This window comes from Chionomys nivalis, chromosome 22 (genome assembly GCF_950005125.1).
Source record: "Chionomys nivalis chromosome 22, mChiNiv1.1, whole genome shotgun sequence".
Lineage (NCBI taxonomy): Eukaryota > Metazoa > Chordata > Mammalia > Rodentia > Cricetidae > Chionomys > Chionomys nivalis.
This window is the reverse complement of record NC_080107.1, coordinates 18,738,043-18,757,899: the sequence shown is the minus strand read 5'-3', so window position 1 is coordinate 18,757,899 and position 19,857 is coordinate 18,738,043. Positions and strand designations below refer to the sequence as shown.

The 19,857-nt window shown below is 38.2% G+C and overlaps 1 protein-coding gene across 3 annotated transcripts in view; it reads right to left on the bottom strand.

The window, feature by feature from the left end:
- The window catches only part of Kcnh7 (potassium voltage-gated channel subfamily H member 7), a 412,186-nt gene that overhangs the window by 10,338 nt on the left and 381,991 nt on the right, over positions 1 to 19,857 (bottom strand). For all 3 annotated transcript variants that reach the window (XM_057754560.1, XM_057754562.1, XM_057754563.1), the window contains 2 exons: positions 9,795 to 10,058; positions 4,854 to 5,022 (listed from right to left, as the gene is read on the bottom strand). In XM_057754560.1, coding sequence (XP_057610543.1) covers positions 4,854 to 5,022; positions 9,795 to 10,058 — 433 coding nt within the window. The remainder of the gene's footprint in view (positions 1 to 4,853; positions 5,023 to 9,794; positions 10,059 to 19,857) is intronic.

Here is a 19,857-nt window from a genome sequence, read left to right as displayed (position 1 = left end):
CCCTCAGTCCCTACTCACAAGTACTTGTTATATACCTCAAGTCCGTGCTGACCTTCCAGCCCTTCTCACCCCCTCCTGTACCGGAAACCCCTCCAGCTGATGGACTTCCCTGCCCTCCCTACTCATCCCTCTCATAATGCAATGTTTCTTAATCCTCTAAACCCCTGCTATTTTCATCATGTTTTCTCTATCCCCTGTTCTTCTCCCATTTCTTGCAGTTAACCCTGGTCATGTCTGTTCTGCTCTGAAAATTTCCAGATGCCTCTGGCTGATTTCTATCTCAAAAATAAAACAAAACGAAGCAAAACTAAAACCTTCCCCCTTAACCACACCTCGGACTGCTCACGCCAGTAGCTCCTGTCACATACATCTGCTCTCGCATGCAGTTTATTCCCTGGTGTGGATGGCTTAAGATACGGGATTTCCTTGGTGTAAGAACAAAATTTGCACCATATGCCTTATTTGTGCCTATGATTTACCATTGAATTAAAAAGAGAGAAAGCAGTACATCTTACAACTATTTGCCCTATTAAATAAATGTATCTATGGAAATTAGTTTTGTTTCAAAAAATGAAAATCTGGGAAGCATTAGAAAAGCTACATGTTATTTTTAATCTGAATTCTAAGATAGTATCTTCCTGTATAGGGAGGTCAGGCTAGCCTAGCACTTTCTTCTCAAGTCTCTGGAGTTGGTGGAATTACAGGCGTGCCAGACAATAGGTTCTTTTTACCTCTTAATAGTAACATTAATTTTTTTTTTGAATTAAAATATATCCTTATAGATTTTCTTTCATTAGTAAATATGGCCAGAGAGTGCCTTAGTATTTTTCATACCAATAGCTTATAAAATATGTCTGATTGTGGCACATAAATGCCACAGCTGCATGCTGAAAATGAAAAAATACAGTTCAACTAGCTGATGACTAAATGCTTGATGTAATTGTGGTACAAATTCAATAGAACCGAACGATTATTTTGTTGTTATGAATCGATTCTTCATCTCATACTTTAGGTTCAGCGCAAATTATGCCTGCATCAATAATTCTTCCCCCGTTTAACTCATTCAGAATTATTCTGTCCTGGGGAGAGACAGGCCAGAGGTCTTGTATTCTTGCTGAGGTCGTTTCAGGTTTAACTAGAATTTGATCTCCTTGATGGAGATCCCACGGAAAACTCCCCAACTCTATTTAGTCTAGGAACCCAAGGTTAGAATATCCTAGGTAATTTAGCTTCCGTTAAACTGCCTGTTGGCGAGGCGCCCCTCCAGTTAACTGCTTGTCTTAGTTTTTGTTAAACTGCTTGTTTCTGCAACCCTCCCTCCTGCAGTCAGTGAGATGCCAGGGCGTGGTTTCTGCCTTTAAAAAGCCCTGTGTTCTGGACAGTAGGGGCCACACCTAGGTCTCCCAAACACTTGGGTGTGTTTCCAGCTGGCTTGAATAAAGAGTTTCAATTGGCTGTATACACTGTGTCTGAGTATGTCATCTTTGTTGAGCTCCCCTAACAACTTCTCTTTCCCCTGAGCCCTGAATAAAATTCTAAATTCAAGCTTCTTCATGAATATTTCTACAAATTTAGCCTATTAATGATGACATCGAAGTAGTGAATGGATTGCATGATGCTCTTTACTCTGGTTGCCAGGATACACTGTTGGAGGTGAAATGACCTATCTGTGGATATTGGAGTAAAAGCTTCACTTACAAGTCACACTGAAGATGATATTTCTGAGTCCGTTAAAGCCTTTGTTAAACAGCGATAGTCTTTGAGGGAAAAAAAGTCTTTTTTAAAATAGGTTCTATTTAAATAACATCGATGCAGACACACAGGCCTGATCGTTGCTGTCTGCGGCTGTGAGTGGGACTTCTCACATGGAAGGGGAAGTGGTTGGTGTTCAGTGAGACTGGACACCATTTGTGCTAATACTATATACGACTAGACTTTCTCTATCAGCTTCACTTGGTGGTTGCAAGGAAATTTTGCCTAAGGAAGATGAGCCTAGGCCAGGAGCTGGGTTTTATCAGCATAGAAATAGCTACAACTCAGCACGTCTGGACTGTTTCCTGATCAACCTTCATCAACTCTCACTAAATCTCGCTTCTCTTCTACCCTGAATTCCAAAGCAATATGTCATGAATTTTGCTCAATCCTACTCTTTTATTTTTATGGTTTGGGTCTAAATCGCTGTCTCCAAAAGCCTTATATGTTGAAGGATCAGTCTCAGGCAGGTTAATCATGGAGAAGTGATTGGAACACAAGGGTTCCGACCTAATCACTACATGAACCCATAGGTGGATTTGTAATTTGATGACACTCCTGGGAAGCAATGGAAACCGTCTGAGTTGGGGCCAAGTTGGAGGAAGTGCATCAACAAGAGTGTGCCCGTGGGACATATATCTTGGTGTAGGCACCTTTCTGTTATCTCTGTGTTTCCTGGGTGCCATGACATAAGCTGTGCTCACCATGTTTTCCTTATATCATGTTCTCTCTCACCACATTGCCCAGTAAGTCACAGAAGACAGGGTCTGAAACCGAGCCAATGCAAAACGTGCCTCCTTTGGAATTGCTCCTCTAGGCTGGAAAAATCAGCACAGTTCCCTTCCTTGAAGGCCCAGACTCCAAAGTCCTGCAAGCATTGTACTTCGGTGTGTCCTTTCTGAGACTTGATGTATGTGACTGTCCTTCAGTCTCCTTTTTTACATTATTTTTAGTGCTTTACAAAATTATTCTTTTATCTTTTGTGATTGTAATATAATTACGTCATTTTGTTTGCCCTGCCTCCCTCCAAACCTTCCCATATACTTCTTTCAAATCCATGGTCTCTTTTTTCATTAATTGTATTAATTATACATATATGCATATTATATTATGTATACACTTATATTCCTAAACACCTAAGTACGATCTTGTATATATGTTTTCAAAATTTTCAAAAATGAATTAGGTGTTTGATATTTGGGTTAAGCATTTCAGGTAATGGGTGTCTGCACAATGTACAGTATTTATTTTCATGCTATGGCTAGGGTCTATTTGCTGAATTATAAAGGAGTCTTTTGAGAATAAGTAAAGTACTTTGAAATAATAAAGGGAATTAAACATAAGTCCAATTTTTCTCTGTTTTTAAAACACAAAACAACCCAGCTTTAGATATTTTTTTTGTTAGCATAGGATAAAGTTGTAGAAAAGGAGACCTGTTATCAATCAGGCTTGACATTAGGTGGAAAGGAGAGATGAGACACCATGAGGAGTGATAATTGAAAGTGAGCTCATTATAGACAGAACACATGTGAGGACCAGAGTCCGGATTCCCAGAACCCACAGGAAAAGCTGGGCAGATGTGGCTGCCATCTGCAATCCCAGCACTCAGGAGACAGAGAAGGGAGATTCTTCGGCAAACCTGGATAGCTATGGTAGCTAACTGACAGCTTCTGAGTTCAGCCGAGGAACTACGACCGAAGAAGTAAGTTAGAAAATAATCAAGATTGACACCTAGTGTCAACTTTGGACCTCCACAATTGCACACATGTGTACACAAGCATAACCCTCACATGTGCATATATATATATATATATTACATACATACATACATACATATAAACAACAGAAAAGAAAGTGAAGGACATGGATAATCAATTGTAACAGTAAACAAAGCAGTACTTAATGTGATCGTGGAAGGCAACCACATTGCTTTGTGTGTTCTGCAGTGGAAAGGCCATTGACAACACGTTTTACATTTTTTAGGTCATCTTATTTGTGCTCCTTAGTCTAGCAGCACTGAAGATCCCTGGCAGCCTGTTAAAATGTGGACTCTGCAACTCCCAGCCCTTCTGTCTTATAGCCGCACTTCTGCAACTTACCCAGCAACCCGAGTGCATATTCAAGCTTGAGAAATTCTGCTGTGGGATCAAACATTTGCAATTTCCCCAACTATGTATATATCTAGGCACACTATATAAATATTTAAGAACATTTACATAAACCTTTAAGCCTATATAGCTTAATTGGCCATTAATGCAAAAATGTGATATAGCAAGGAAGATGGGTAGTTATGAAAGAAGTGGAAAGAACTTACCATCCTGGTAGTTCTTGGTTGTATTATAAGGTTTCAGGTAGCATGACTTTTCATAAGCCTTATAGGAAATGTATTAATTGCCCACTTTTGTCTCTCTTTAATAAATCATGCTGTGGCCTTTGCTATACTTGTCTTCTAGTATACTTGAAGGTCAACACCGAATAAAACAAATTTCCAAACACACTCAGGGCAGCTATCAGAATCTTCATTTTTCCTAGAATTTTCTTTCGAGGCAAGGCCTACTACATAGTCCTGGCTGGCCTGGAACTCGCTATATGGATCAACCAGTCTCAGACCTCAGAGACTTGCTTGTCTCCTCTAGATGTTTTTGACCAATTTAACTTTAAAGAACTGAAACAGTCTTGAATAAAGTGTTGCCTCTTTCCCCAAACTAAAATTATTCCTCATATTATATTTGTCAAGATCAAGGGAAGAGGTTGGGGGACACAAGTCTTCTTTTAGCTTGCAATGCTTTAAAAACATTAATATTTTTGAAGTTGAATTAATAACCATTTTTTCAAAATGTCACAGCTCAAGGTGAATTCAGGAAAAACAACTAAATAATATACAAGAATTAAAAGAAGGAGGTTGCCTATTAAGAAATCTAATGTAAATTGCTTTGAGAGCAGGAGGCGTTTTAACGATAACCAGTGCAGATGGTACACAAATGGAATGGTAAAGGAGGGTGCTTGGTGGCAAAAGTACCCTAAATTTCGTGCTCCTTGGTCTTGTTTATTTATGTGATGTACATACATAAATTCCTCTTTGGCTTCAAATGCTCATTTACCTGTTAAGTTGTTCTTGAAGTAGATCTAACCTTTGTTCCACTTCCCCATAGGTGAGATCACTTTCAGTTTCAGAGATCCCCCAGGCAGCTCTCTGAAGTCCTGAAGGACTGCTTTCTTCAGCCTGAGCCCTGGCAGGCTCTCTTTCCCAGCTGTGTGCATCAGTGATATCTGTGGGAGAGAGCAAGACAGATGTCAGTTTCTTTGGAAGTCCCTTGGAGATACAGTACAAAGACCCCTGCAATGCAGACTAGGCGCATCTCCAGGCATAATCCAAGACAGAGAGAAACACAGGAGCTCAAGGATATGGCAATCACCATCTCCAGTCTGTAGCAGAATCTTAAGCTTAAGCTGTCTAGTTTACCACCCCCATCTCTTTTCACAGGGTTTACATTCTACAACAGGTCATAAGATTTTTTTCTTCCCTCAGGTTATGATTTTTTTCCATCTTTTTGTTAGTGCTGAGAAGACATGATGGACAAATTCAAATAGGCCAAACAACTACTATTTAATTAGGAGAAGATAGCAAGTTTTTGTTTTCTTTACCCAGAACGTAAGAGTTTTCCATACATTATGGTTCTGCTTGAGCCCCACTAGAAGGTCAGGAGGGCACTGTGGGTCTTCTGGGTGTTTGGGGACGTCTTAAACGTCCTTTGCTGCTCTTCCATGCTTTTAACTTCCTTAAAGGTTCTTTGTGCTACATTTAATATATGCACATTGCTTTCTAAAATTTTCTTTGTGTGAACCTTTATTATAAATACTTTATGTTAATATACTTTAAAACAAACTTCTTGTGTGTTCAATTCTACTTTTCTGGTATGCCAAGTGTTAAATTCCAGATTCTGCTAAGCATGAGGAACTGAAGACAAAGACTGTGACCCTGAAGAATTCAACTCAGAATTTCCGTGGTCATTTTTCATATAATGACTCATTATATAAATTATATTTTTCATATAACGATTCATTAACCTCTCCTGAAAGCTCCAAATATATACTACTTTCTTCCTCATTTTTGCCAAGAAATTTGATGCTTTGAACCATTTTCTTCTACAAAATGTGTGACGGTTAAGGAAATAAAACCGGTGAAGAAATGCAACTGGACTTGGGAGATTATCTCAGGGATAAAGAAAAGCAAATTTTTTCCTTCATGGGCGAGCTGGTGGGACGGAAGATGTCCCTCAAGTAGGTCTTCTCTTTGCCTCAGAACTAGCTTTGGGTCATAGAATGTGGTTCGAAAGACATTTTAAAAGAAAGTCTTGACAAATAGCTATGGTTAAATGGCAAGGGGAGTTATTACATAAAGATATGGAATTTACATCCTTAGCTATTTTTTAAAAAAGGACTGAAAGTAACTAAATTGGTCAGGATTAGCGATGAGTCTAGAGATAGGGAACAGATCTGTGAGACTTCCTTTCCTATGGTTTCTCTGAAAGCACTCTGGGGGGGGGTGCCTTGTACTCCCCCTTTCTGAGCAGATGACAAAAAAAAAATATTCTTTTTCCGCGGGTTTCTCTCCCTATCTTTTATCACTGGGTGCACAATAAAAGTCTCTAATGATGTGCTTTTTATTTCTATCTCAGTAGGGGAGGCTATAAGGAAGGAATTAGCATAACCAAAGACAGCATGAGAAAAACAAGGCCAGGTTCCTTGTTTTGTGGAAATGACTAACAAACCTCAGAGACTTCTCTGTGACATCCAGAGAAGGCTCCTGATTATGGCATCTGTAAAGCCCGCAGGATCTTGGTGTTCCATGCTTTTCTACAGTGTCCGTGTATCGCTTATTTTCCCGTCTTACCGGACAGGGAGAAACGTGAATACAGAAGTGACACGGCGATTTTCCCGGAGAAGTATGCTTAGTTATTCACAGACATTTGCACCAGTTTAAAATGCAGACCCACAACCGAGTGCCTTGGTAAACTACGTTTCCTACTCTGTGTCGGTGATGCTATAGCAGCGTGGAGAACATGCACAAGGAGCTTGGAGATGCCAGGCACCGGGCCCCTCTTGATTCTCAACAGCCAGTTCTTGCAGGGACATTACTTTAGAGAGGTTGAGGAGTGATAGAATTGAAGGCTGTGCAGTGTCCTCATGAGCTCTGTGCCAAGTAACCTCACTGAATTTCTGTCTCTGCCTAAGAGACCCCTCCTTCTCCAATTATGTACCACATTGATTTTTAAATGACTGGTGAGTCGCATGCAGTAACTTATGGAGGATAGTGTTTTTCTTTGATGTTTAAGAAAAGGATTATCTTAGCAGAAATGAGTAAAATGTATACTGTGAGACTGAGGCTTCCTACATCACAACTTAATTTTTAATTGAAATTTAGAGATATATTGTTAATTTGATTTAATGGCAGAATGAAAAATAAAGAGTTCAAAGGGGGAAACCCTGGTTGGTTGCCTTAATCAAATGAACATCCTTGTAGACACTTTCTAAAAATAGCTCAGACGGTATCTGCACTGGTTGCCTTGGAAAATGTTGCCATAGTTGCAAGACGCATTTCTGCAAATGGATGAACAGAGGGTAAACCTTCATTTTCAGAGTTCACAGTTTCCCTGGAGTCTACACTTGACCTCAGCACTAGGAAGGCCAGAGTCAATTTAACTTTTTTTCTTTTTAAAGTTTTGCTGAAATGACCCCTTCTTTGGGATGACAAGTCTCAGAATACAAGGGAGTGAAACTGCCTATTGATAATTAAACAAAAAGATCAGAACTCAGCAGTTTGATCTGCAACAATTATACCTACATTTACATATCGAAGCTCATTACTAATAAACAGCGTTGCACTTTGAAAGTTTCTGGGGAATGATTTTTTTCAGTGAATCAAGTTTTTAAATTCTTCACTGTAATTATATTAATTAGTCATGTTCAATGCATGTCATCTTGACTAAAGCTTTATGTCATCAATTCCATTTGTCAATAGGCATGCATATTTAGCTATGCATTATCAAGATAATTATTTGTGACTGGAGTGCGGATTTCATTATAAATTTTTGAAAACACGGATGTTTGGACATGTTAAAATCTTCTGAAAATATAATTTGTTGAGCACAGAAAAGAGTTAATTAAAAGTTGGAAGAAGAAAAATTTTAAAATGAACTGCATTTGAATTCACTGTCAGGGAGAATCATTATAAAGTCAAATAAAATCTCAAAAATATCTCTAATGACTTGTCACTTGAGAGCCTAATATTCAAGAAGAAAACATGTTTTTACAAAAATCATCTTAAATTCATTTTGTCCATAGTAGGTATTGTTCAGTGAGTTCTTCAGAACTCTGACTTCCTGGATACAACCTGTTTTCTATTTTTAGTACTACCCAGAATCCATTTCCATAAATAACTAAAATGGGGCTTTGGTAATCACATCTAATATTCCATTCTTCCACTGTGATGAATGAGATACTATTTCCATGCATTCCATCAAGATTTTAGGCTGTCTAGAGGACATTTGCATATATTCTTAGCTTATTGCCGTGTGAAATCACGACAAAAGCTTATGTGACATGGTGGGGAAGATAGGGAAAGGAACTCTGGGAAATTAGCAACCCTCGCCATCTTGTCTCAACACACTTGGTTGTTGGACATTCCTACGGAATGATGGTGATGACAAGGACTACCTGCCTTCTCAGTGACATAGTTTTCTTTCCTCCTAGCAAAGAATACTGGTTTTCTTCATTTATGTTATAATCTTTTGATGCTTCATAATACCGTCTTTAAAAAGATTTATTTATTTTTATAATGTGTATATATGTGTGTGCTGCTTGTCTGCATGCGTAGACAATGCACATGCATGGAGAAGCCAGAAAAGGACATTGAATTCTCTGGAACTGGCGTTACATGCATTGGTGCATCAATAGATGGATGTGGGAGATAGAAACCAAGCTCAGGCCCCTGGTAAGAGCAACAAGTGCTCTCAAGGACCTAGCCAGCTCTCCAGCCCTGTGAGAGGCCTTTTCTATTTCCACATTTAAATTAAGTAAGTAAATAGTTGGAAAATAAAAACCTAGCAGAAAATACTAAGTAAAACTTAAGATTCGATCCCAGAAAATTTTATTTACAGATTATGGTTTATTGATCATAATCAGTTGATTAGATAGCATTGATTCTATCTTAAAGATGAATAAATTGGACCCTGAGGTTGATCAAACAATTTGCCTAAAGTCATATAAGATGGCAGAGCTAATTTTTATAATCCAAGTAGTCTGACCCACATCTCTGTGTTCACTTAAATAGCAAGATCTAGCTAGATATAAAGATCTGGTACACTGATTGTTCATCCAGTAACATTTTTAAAGTGTTGTTGTCTATCCTTTATCATAAAATCTGAAAACTAAAGCACACTGCTCAGTTCTTGCGTATTTTCTACAACAGATCTTGCATATTTTGTTATTCCTTTCGAAGGAGATGTGAATGGTCTCAAGAAGATGTTTTATTTCAAGATATTCCTCATCCTCATACTTCACAGTAAAACACAATTATGTTTGGTTTACATTGTATTATAATTGGATGGCGCTTCCATGTTATAAAGTTATTAAGGCTGAAGTTAGGAATTGGTACTGAGGATGAATATTAAAAAAAAAAAAAACTTAACTTGCTAGCTCTCAGCAACCACCCTCTGATCCTCCCTTCCTATAATCAACAAGTTGCCAACGACGCTGTTCTTCTTAGTCTTACACTAAGTCTAATTGGCTATAAAAACCTTCCAAACTAAAATTTATATATGGCAAACCCCATAGGCCACCATTCTTTTCCCCGTGGCTTTGTAGTTATTTTCCAAGAACTACAGTTCCCAGAATCCCAGGAAGTCACCCGGTCTAATGTGGGGCATACAGGTTAACTTTCGGTCTAACGTCAGAAGAACCTGGACTTGTGCAGTTCTTTGGTTTTGAAAAGCAACAATTTCCCATCTAGTGATGAGGAGAGACTGCTGACGCTCAGTTACCTTTGCAAGAGTGGCTTCTTTTATCCACGTGGATTCTTCCTGAGGGGGGCACTGTTTCTTCACCGTGGAGTCGGGTTGACTTCACCTTTCTTGGAGTAGAGTCTATGGTTCCCAAGAAGAGTGGCTTTTGTTCATCATCGATGGAGGAGATGAAGGATGACGACCTGCTTTTTCTTTCTTCGAAGGGCTTCTTAGAACCCTGATAACGCCTTATTGTATCTGTGGAATCGTCGGGATCATTTGTGCTGTTTTCTTTGCTAAAATCTATCAAAGAGAGGTTATTTTCATAGTAAAAAACCAAATGTGGGACTTTGTTCACACTATACTAAATGGCTGTAAGCAAACTGCTGTTTACTCGTGGAAAAACGTAGTTGTGCGGAGGCTGCTAAATTCAAGTGTTATTATCTTATCTTCATGAAGTAAATCACTCATTTCAAAATTAAGAAATCAAGCAAGAGTGAGTTTATGTGGAAGAAAAATGATATGAAAATTAAAAATCACACACAGTCAAGTCTTATTTAGTCTTAGAATCAAGCATATTATCTCTTGAGGAAAGTGGAGAGACTAGAGAAAATGTGTCCTAATTCTAAAATATCACCAACGATAAAGCTTGTTATTTTTTTTTTTTTAACCTTTATGCCATATCATCTGTGACAATCATTCACACATTGTAAAGGTCAAATCTGGAAGTCACTTCAGGAAAGTCAAGCAGGCGGAGTTTCAACCTTAGCTTAGTAAATGGCCTTGACAATCCAGGGAGTTTGGTTGTGTAGCACCTTGCAAAGAATATGAAGCTTAACTACAGTAATTGAGGTAAGTTTCTTTACCTAATTACACCAAGGCCACTGATGCATATTGACTACTTCATAGAGAAATGTCAGGATAATTTGAGCCCCAAAGGTTGTGTTAGAACATATTTCAGCAAGAAAAACTCAGAAACAAATCTCCGAACTTGTTTCTATTAGTGTCCTGGGGAGAGAGCGCAATTCTCCATCTGGTTCCTGCTAATAACCAACCAACAAAACTCCAAGAGGTATATCATTTTCGGGAGAAATTTTGAAGCCTGTGTCCCTATCCTCTCTGTGCCTGATGTGCTCATTTTGTTATTTATAGAAAGCCAGATGAACAGATTTAAGGCCACTCCAGAGAAACTTCCAACTGCTTTTCAGAATTCCCATATGGCAGAGATATGAAACGAGGATCCTCTTTTCCCTTTTTTTAAACAACAACTTATGATTTAAAAAAAAAAATATTAAAAGCCAGAAAGCAGCTCAAGGTAAAAATGGTCAGTGTTTAAATAGAAGTTTCATCTGAAAGTACGTGTTCTGTCAGTCTAAGTCTAGCAAATGCCGAGAACCTAATGTATTTTCTTAAAGCATGACACTTGTTCGGCCATTCCATCAATGCTGTGAACACCGCACACCCTCCCGCTGTCCAGCAGGATACTGACGACTTCTACTCCGAGATTCATGGGTAGCCACTCAATTATCAATCTAATTGTGAATATTCTGATCAACACATGCAAATGTCCTTCTCTTCAGGATCATGGACCCAACTCCCCATAGGCTTCCAGACTTCATCCTTCCCATCTTCTTCTATTTTCTTTATCTGTTCTCCTAAAAAACCTTTAAAAAATATCATCAACATTTCCCCCCTTTATGAGCATATCACTTCAATCCTCAAAAAAAACAACTGTCACCAAATTTATTTTAGTAAGTTTGAGAAAAGAATAAAAAGAATAAAAGCTAAGTTTCCCTGTTTCAGATTTCCACAGCCTGGGTCTTAGTTTCACTGTTCTAAATTCTCACAGCCTACGTTTCTAGTCCCAACTAACCCTTTTGTAATTAATAGTCTGAGTACAGTGGTATTTGTATCAACTCAAGCTTCCCATCCTCTTAATATTGTCATTCTTTGTAACTGTATCATGAAGTTTCTTCCTAGAGGAACCAAATTTAAATTAACCCTACCATCGATTCATGTACCTCTCATCAAGTGTGGGTAATTATCATCAAGACATATCACCGGCTACTAAGCTACATTGTCACATTTGATATGTAGTGTTGTGTAAGTTTTCAAATCCCTACAGGTGGCTTGTCTCAGCAGTTCAGAGTATTTCTTGATCTTTCAAAGGACCCAGGTTTGGTTCCCAGCACTCACAGCCATCTATAATGCCAGCTCTATGGATCTGACAAATTTTTCTGACTAGCTTTGGCACAAGGCATGCACATGGTACACAGACATACAGGCAAACACTTGAACACATAAAATAAAATAAATAAATCTTTAAAATATTAAATCTCATACGGAAAGATGTTCTATGTCACCTTCTACAAAGGCCCAACATTAACTTACTAACTCATGGCTTGATTTCAGTTGTTTAGACATAAGATATTGGTTAACATGAATGAATTAAAACAAACTGATTTCAGTTTAAGAGAGGTACACAGACTGTGATGAGTAAAGAATTACAAATATTTAGCTCAATAGTTTAAAAAAATGCCATTTATTTCATACATATAGGACTTACCTCTTGTGACAATTATGTTTTTTTTGTTTGTTTGTTTTCTTTTTTGTTTTTGTTTTTGGTCAGCTTGACATAAACTAGAGTCATGGGGGAAGAGGGACTGATGTGGGAGGTCCTTCTGTCTATGTGTTGATTTTACTGGTTAATGAATAAAGAAAACTGGCTTGGCCTATAGCGTGGGAGGAATAAGGTGGAGTAGGGAGAAGCAATGGAACCACTGGAGACAGAGGCTGGGAACATTACCTGGTAGGCCACTGCCACGTGGCGATACACAGATTAATAGAGATGGGTTAAATTAATATGCAAGGGTTAGCCAATAAGAAGCTAGAGCTAATGGCCCAAGCAGTAATTTAAATAATATGGTTTCTGTGTGATTATTTTGGTTCTAAACTAGCCGGGCGGTCGGGAAGAACAAGCAGCCTCCTACAACAAGGGACTGGCTTGTGGGGGATTTTCTAGCTTAATTATTGATGTGGGAGGACCCTGGCCACTGTGAGTAGTTCTACCCTTGGGCGGGTAGAACTGGGTTGTATAGGAAAACATGGAGCCTGGTAGTTCCGGGTTGTATAGGAAAGTAAACTGAGCAAGCCATGGAGAGCAATTCAGTAGGCAGTGTTCTTCCCCAGCCTCTGCTTCACCTTCCTATTCTAAATTCCTCATCACCTCTCCATGCCTCAACGATGAACTCTAAGCTGTAAGTCAATTAAACTCTTTCCTCTCCAAACTGGCCCAGTCTTTTATCACAGAAATCCCATTAGCAAGAAGTTCAGGCAAATGAATAAAAAAACAATGGAAAAAATTTGATGCTCTTGAATGTTCCTGCATTCCACTAGATTATTGCAGTCTGTGTGAACAGCTGCTTTGAGAAAGCCCCCTCCAAACGAGATTTTCTGTTTAATACTAGCTAAATTAAAACTTCATTTTCTATCATAGAAAATGGAAATAGAAATGACAATCTACTTGTAGACTGAAAATAGAAACTGTCATGTTTAGTCTGGTAGCTGACAGGTGTAATCCATGCAATTGAGCTGTTGGCATGCACTGTTATTAGCCTTCAAGTACTAGATTTTGATGGCCTGTCCCATTTTTGCCTCTCTGTAGAGAAACTGATTTGATAGCCATTAAGCAGGATCATGAAATGCCTTTCTTCATTCTCCTCATATTCTGCATAGGTATTCCAAATATTGAAGATATATGGTGATTACATTCTGAAACAAATCTGAGAATATTTATGTTTTCCCTTTGTATAGACATGAGATCACATAATCACCCGTTACCATTGCTTTACAAAGAAGAATTCTTTTCTGCTTGTTTTCTGAATCAGAGGACCATAGGGCCAGCAAAGGCCCCCCCTGGCCCTCACACAGGACATAGTTATACAGCGTGTGTGGCTTTCCTTGTAGGTAACTCTGTAGCTTTAGTATGAATTCGAGTTAATGAAATTCAACTTTTTGATGGAGTAGCTGACCCAGCTGCCTTACGAACGATAATAGAAAAAAGCTTCCATGCCAAAAAGTCTGGGGATAAATTCTTAAACTCCCTCTGTCTTATACAAGTTTTTCCTTTCAGATTAATTACAACTTTTATTAGTCAGACCCAACAGGGAGACATAACTCTTGGTCAAAGAGAGACATTTAATGAGGTTTCTAGGCATTTGGGCTTTATGTCTCCCACTGGTGACAATTTGGAGGTAGTCTGAGTACTCTCCAGCTAGTTAGGTTAGGAAAACATTTCATTGGGAACCTAACGCCAGGAATACACTTCTTCATTTGTCATCAAGTACCTTAGGCTAAGGGGACCCTAAAGTAGGCTTCCGTACAAATACTGGATTAAATAGTCTTACAAACTTCTTACAAACTAAAAGAAAGAAATGATGCATTCTGGGAGATGTCACAGTTTTATTTAGGACAAATAAGTTCTAAAACTCGGTAGTAAAGCAAGATAATGACAGTTAACCCATGGTGTGCTTAATACTTCTGGGAGCAATCTTAAACATCCTTTCCACACAGAAGAAAGAAGTAATGGTTATGCTTGTGGCAATAACTTATCTCTCTCGCTCCCCCTGCCGTGTGTGTGTGCATGGATATCCAAATATCGCATTATATACTACTGTTACAGTTGTAACAGCTTTTGCTTTTCAAACATGCTTGTTTCTAAAGATCTTGAAAAGACAGGTTTCATATATATGCTACTAAAATGGGTAATATGAGTTATGTTGTTTTGTGAGACATCTATTTACTTATTAAGACATATGTAGCCAGGTTGGCTTTAAACTCACTAGTTAGCCCAGGACTGTCCTGAACAATGTGTATCACCCCGCTCCTCCTTCCCAAGTGCTGGGATTATAGGCATACATCACAGTGATTGGACATTATTTCTTTTTGAGAAAGACAATCTAGAACCCAGACATCAAATTATTTTGTCACTTTATTTATTTAAAGGATTGATTTTTTTTAAAAAAAAATTAGCTTTATACCCTGCCTTGCTCATAAAATAATTTTAACAGTATATGCATTTATTCCCTTACTTTCATTGATGTTATTTTCTTTTGTGGAATACTTTCAAAGTGTGCTGCATTCTAGCCTACAATACGAAATCACTAAACATATAAAGTAACACGACCTACTGTTATCAGTAGAAAAGGAAATTGTAATGGTTTCAGGGAGCTTAGAAGTGCTCCGAGGAACACTGAATTTTTAATCTAAAACGCCAGTCTCTGTTCCCCACGTTCAATGTGGGAGCGCGTACACCTACTGGAAGGGGGTGATAAACATCTTCCCAATGATTTCCCTACAGTTGGCTGTCACAGGTTAGCCTTTTTAACACCATTTTCTCTTGTATTGTTTAAATACTTATTGACTGTTTTTCATTTTGGCAATCTGTTATTGATAACAAGCTTTGCTGTGATTGCCAGCAGCTGTGGGAGTCCTCTAATCTCGGGGAGCTTTTATTAGGTTTAAAAAATCAAGACAGCGTACGTATTTTTCTTGTAGCAACAAGTCTAGGATTCTAGGAGAACTTCTACTTGGCTAACAATGCTTATTTTCTTTCTGATTCCACATATTTTTCAGGTGAAACTTCATTGAGGCTAATTATTTACTGTATCTTTGATTTTTACCATTTTGGAAAGGGGACGGAGGGAGCATGCCCATGAAGGATGAGTAGAAGCCAAGGTAGGTACATCTGCTGATTCTGAGTGTGAACTTGGGCGGGGACAGCCAAGCTTGAGCTGTCTTCCAGAGGCTCACACTTCCTGTTCCCTCCTCCTTTGATAAACAATTCAAGGCAACCTGTGCTTTAGGTGAAAAATGCCCCAGCAGTTTGTTTTCCTGGAAATTCACAGTATCAGCAGGTGCGGTAGGTACGCCATGGTTGCTGCTTTTACAGCACCAGCAGGTTCTAAATAGTAAAACCAATTAAAGAGTTCCCCCTTTCTAAACTATCATTTTTTTCCCTTGCTTACCATTTGCTACAAAGACAGAAAAGCAAGTTCTACAGAATTCAGTGGAAATCTTTATTTTTGCTGCTAATCAGTAAAAAAGGGAGTAATAAAAACAGGAAAGCAGAGATAAAGAGACATTAGCTGTAATTCAGAATTATTTGGTTTGTCTGTTAAAACTAGTGACTTTTTTTCTTGTAAGTAGAAAGAAACTTTTTAAAACTAAAAAACAAAATAAAACAAAACAAAATAGAAAACCGGTTTAAGTAAAGTACCTAAGAGCATTTAGTACACAACAGATACTGAATGATTGTTTTATAAGTGAATGAGTAATTGACTTACATCTACAACATTGCTACAATTACTGACCTAATGGTCATCGGTACTCCAATCATCTATTAGTGACTACTATTAACATGCTGTCTACAGAAGGAGTTGAGCAGAACACTCTAAATATTTGATCATGTAAGTCTTATTGGTATATATACACATATGTATGTGGAATGGTACCTTATGTACACATACACACATATATACCAAAATACAACTATGTATTTCATAGTTTACTATCCACAATACTTTCTTTCTGTGTTAATCATGCTACTGTACTAGTACTGTATGTATTTTATTGTGTGCACATAATATTTTAAATGAACTATTCCCAAGACCCAATTCATCACTTTAGTAGACTTGAGAGTAAGCATAATCCAACTTTGTAGACCACTTAAGTGGAAGTGATTTTTCATTGTTTCCTTCATTAGTTTATTTTGCCCACCCATTGCAGTTTCCTTGGCAACAGAATACATCACTGAAGCATCATTTTGCTTCTTGTTTTATGTAGCAAGAAGAGGACCAGGAGAACCTTTATCCAGCAACAGATGGAAACAGAGGCAGAGAACTGCATCAGAGCACTGGACTGAGCTCCCAAACTCTAGCTGAAGAGTGGGAGGAGTGAGAATATTAGCAAAGAGGTCAAGGCCATGATGGGGACACCCACTGAAACAGTCTACCTGAGCTAATGAGAGCTCACCATCTCCAGCCTGACAGGGAAGGTACATGCATAGGTACAAACTAGTCCCTCTGAATGTGGGTGACAGTTGCATGGCTGGGCCAGACTGCACGGCCACTGGCAGTGGCACCAGGATTTATCCCTACTGCTGGTACTGGCTTTTTGGAACCTATTCTGTTTGGATGGATACCTTGCTCACTCAGCTTCCTAGATATAGTAGGGAGGGCCTTGAACCTTACCCTCTCTGTGGAGTGGATGGGGGTGTGGGTGGGAGGGTTAAGTGGAGGGAACGGGAGGAGGGGAAGGAGTGGGAATTTGGTTTGGTATGTATAATGAAAAAAGATAGTTGTTTTCTTTTTTTTCAGAAAATAAAAAATATAAAATAAAAATGAAGGTTCTACTTCCATCTTAGGAGCTCTAACAATCTACCTAATCTACCTATGCTTATTGACCCTAGTCATGAGAGATCCTACGTGCCTGTCTCCCAGAAGTTAAAGAATGAATTAACCCCAACCTTCAGATCTGCTGTGACAATTTCTTCCTGTTGGGAAGTGGGTTTATTTTCTCAGAAGAAATCTGAAGCTCATGAAGACAAACTATCCACATCAACAAATTCCTTATGTTTAACTCAGCTTGGCAGAGGTCCTGGCCATTTTTAAAAATATGCTGTTTGTGCATGCTGAGGTGGACTTGCTAAGGGCTAAAACCTAAAAACTCTGGGCATCTTGTTGAGAAGGCACTTGGAAAACAGGCAGGATTCTACCTCTGTTTACCCATCTCCTATGCACAGACTCTTCTTGTCCCTGTTGTCTATGTAAGTTGATTTCATAAGACGTCAATGCTCTTGGAATACTACCTTCAAGGATCTGTCTCATAGGAGCAGTAAGGTAACACTGTAATCATCAGTACATTCCCTGTGAAGCTTTAGTTTATTCAGCCCTGGGTTGATCAGTATTAGAGATTTCTCTGGAAATTCCCTACTATTGTACATTGGTCTGTTTTATGTACTCCCCTCCACAGAAGACAATTTTATGTGACAAAATATGGGATGACTGGTCACCTAAAGGATATTAGATTGGGGTGACAGGTACTAAATTACTCTCAGCAGAATTTTGCTACTTGCCAGTAGCAGCCTGGAATACCAAAGCCTTCGAAAAAAGGCTGTGAAGCTCTGGATAATGGGAATTAATTGTATTTTCATCTTGTTGAACTCATGGTAACACACTGGTGTGCTAGGAAAATTCAGAACGATACAGGAAGGCAAATCTCCTGCTATCTGCACTTTATATAAAACAGATCTCACAAACTAAGGCTGTGATTAAAAGGAATGAGTTCAACGTCAGTAGAAATGTCTGGGTACACGAACCCTTGTGAATTGTGACCCGATTTCAGAGCCTTATCAGAAGATAAAAACTTGAGATTATTTGCTTTGAGAATGGGGAAACTGAACAAGATTGAAATAGGATTTAATAAATCCTCAACCCTATGGAGAACAATGGTACACAGGCTACACATTGCAGCCTGTTCTCCACTTCCAGTGAGATAAAACCAAGAGATTAACACCAGGATGAGGGAGTCAGATTAACTCTATGGAAAAACAGCTTGACATCAGGGTGCTGTTTTCAGAAAACTCTACCAAGAAAATAAAGAAGGCCAATGCAGAAAATACTTCCTATTGATGAGTAGTATATGAAGTAGGTTAAATGATTCAACTATTGGTACAAGACAACCAATATCTATCAGATGTGTTTTTTTGAAGGCATCTGAAGTTTTGTAGAGATTAAAAAAAAAAAAAAACAATCATGCCGGTAACCTGAGCACAGGGCATGGTTTGGCGATATCGCAAGAGAAATTCACTTTGGGGATTCATAAGAAAATTCCTGTGCATTTAAAGTGATCAAGAAAATGCTCGTTAAACACATCACAAACCACAAGTTTAGTGAGTGAAAAACAGTCTGGTCTGGTTGTATGTGAAGGTTTCCTTGGATTTATGTGTGTTCATATGTTTTAGGAAAAGTCTGAAAAATCTATCTCAAGAAATAACATATGCAAGAACACAGAAACAATGTACATAAAAGAGAGAAGAATTTAACTCATTAAAAACAAATAGCAAGCTAGCAGGTGATATCTCCAAGGGAACAGAGTTAAAAAGAGAACTTGAAATATGAAGACAAAATGAAGGTGGAAAAGGGTTACTTAAATTCCATTTCATTTATGTTTCTTCTCTTCCTCCTCCTCTTTCCAGTGGCTTCATCTGTTTTGAAAACTGCAATCCTCTTGCCACTGGAAAACTTGGGTTATGGAAATGTACAATTCTGCCTGGTTCATATGTAATTTCAACAGATAATGCTGTACATACTGCAAGCCCCTGAGTCACAGGGAACAAGTATATATCATTTTTATGACGTTCTCAATTCACAGGTAAACAACACTGAGCAGTAGTGTCTTAAATAACTATAACTGAAATAAAGGCTTAGAGGAGATGAACCTCAGGGCCAAGGTGAGGAGTTCATGGGAATAATTAAGGGGGATTAAAATAGTTAGTATGAGATAAAAGACTCAAAGAAGTAGAAAAAAAGCTAATTCTATTACCAATACACAGAACAGGAGACTCTGTTTTCTTTAGGAAAGAGTCATTGATAGGTTACCCAATTCCTTTTAGTCAGTCCTCAATAATAAAGAGACTCAATAGATTCTCTACAATGTTTGTGTGTATGTTTGCATATGTATGTATGTATATATGTATGTATGTGTATGTGTTATTTATCATCTATCTATATCTATCATCTCTCATCTATATCTTATCTATGTCTATATGTATTAGTAATGAAGAAGTCATACATTTGAGAAGGAGCAGGGACATTAGAAGAGTTGGGGTGGGAAGAGGGAGGAATAGAAATGTAAATAAAGTAATCATGTTTGAAATTCTCAAAATAAATTTTAAAAGTTAGTAACAACAAATGAGTATACAGAATATGAAGTCCTTAGAAGAATTTAAATATATAGGTGAAATGAATGTAATTGGATTCAGAAAAAAATGTCATCAGTGAGTGTCCCAATGTGTAGAATAGGTAAAAATAGAGTAAATTTT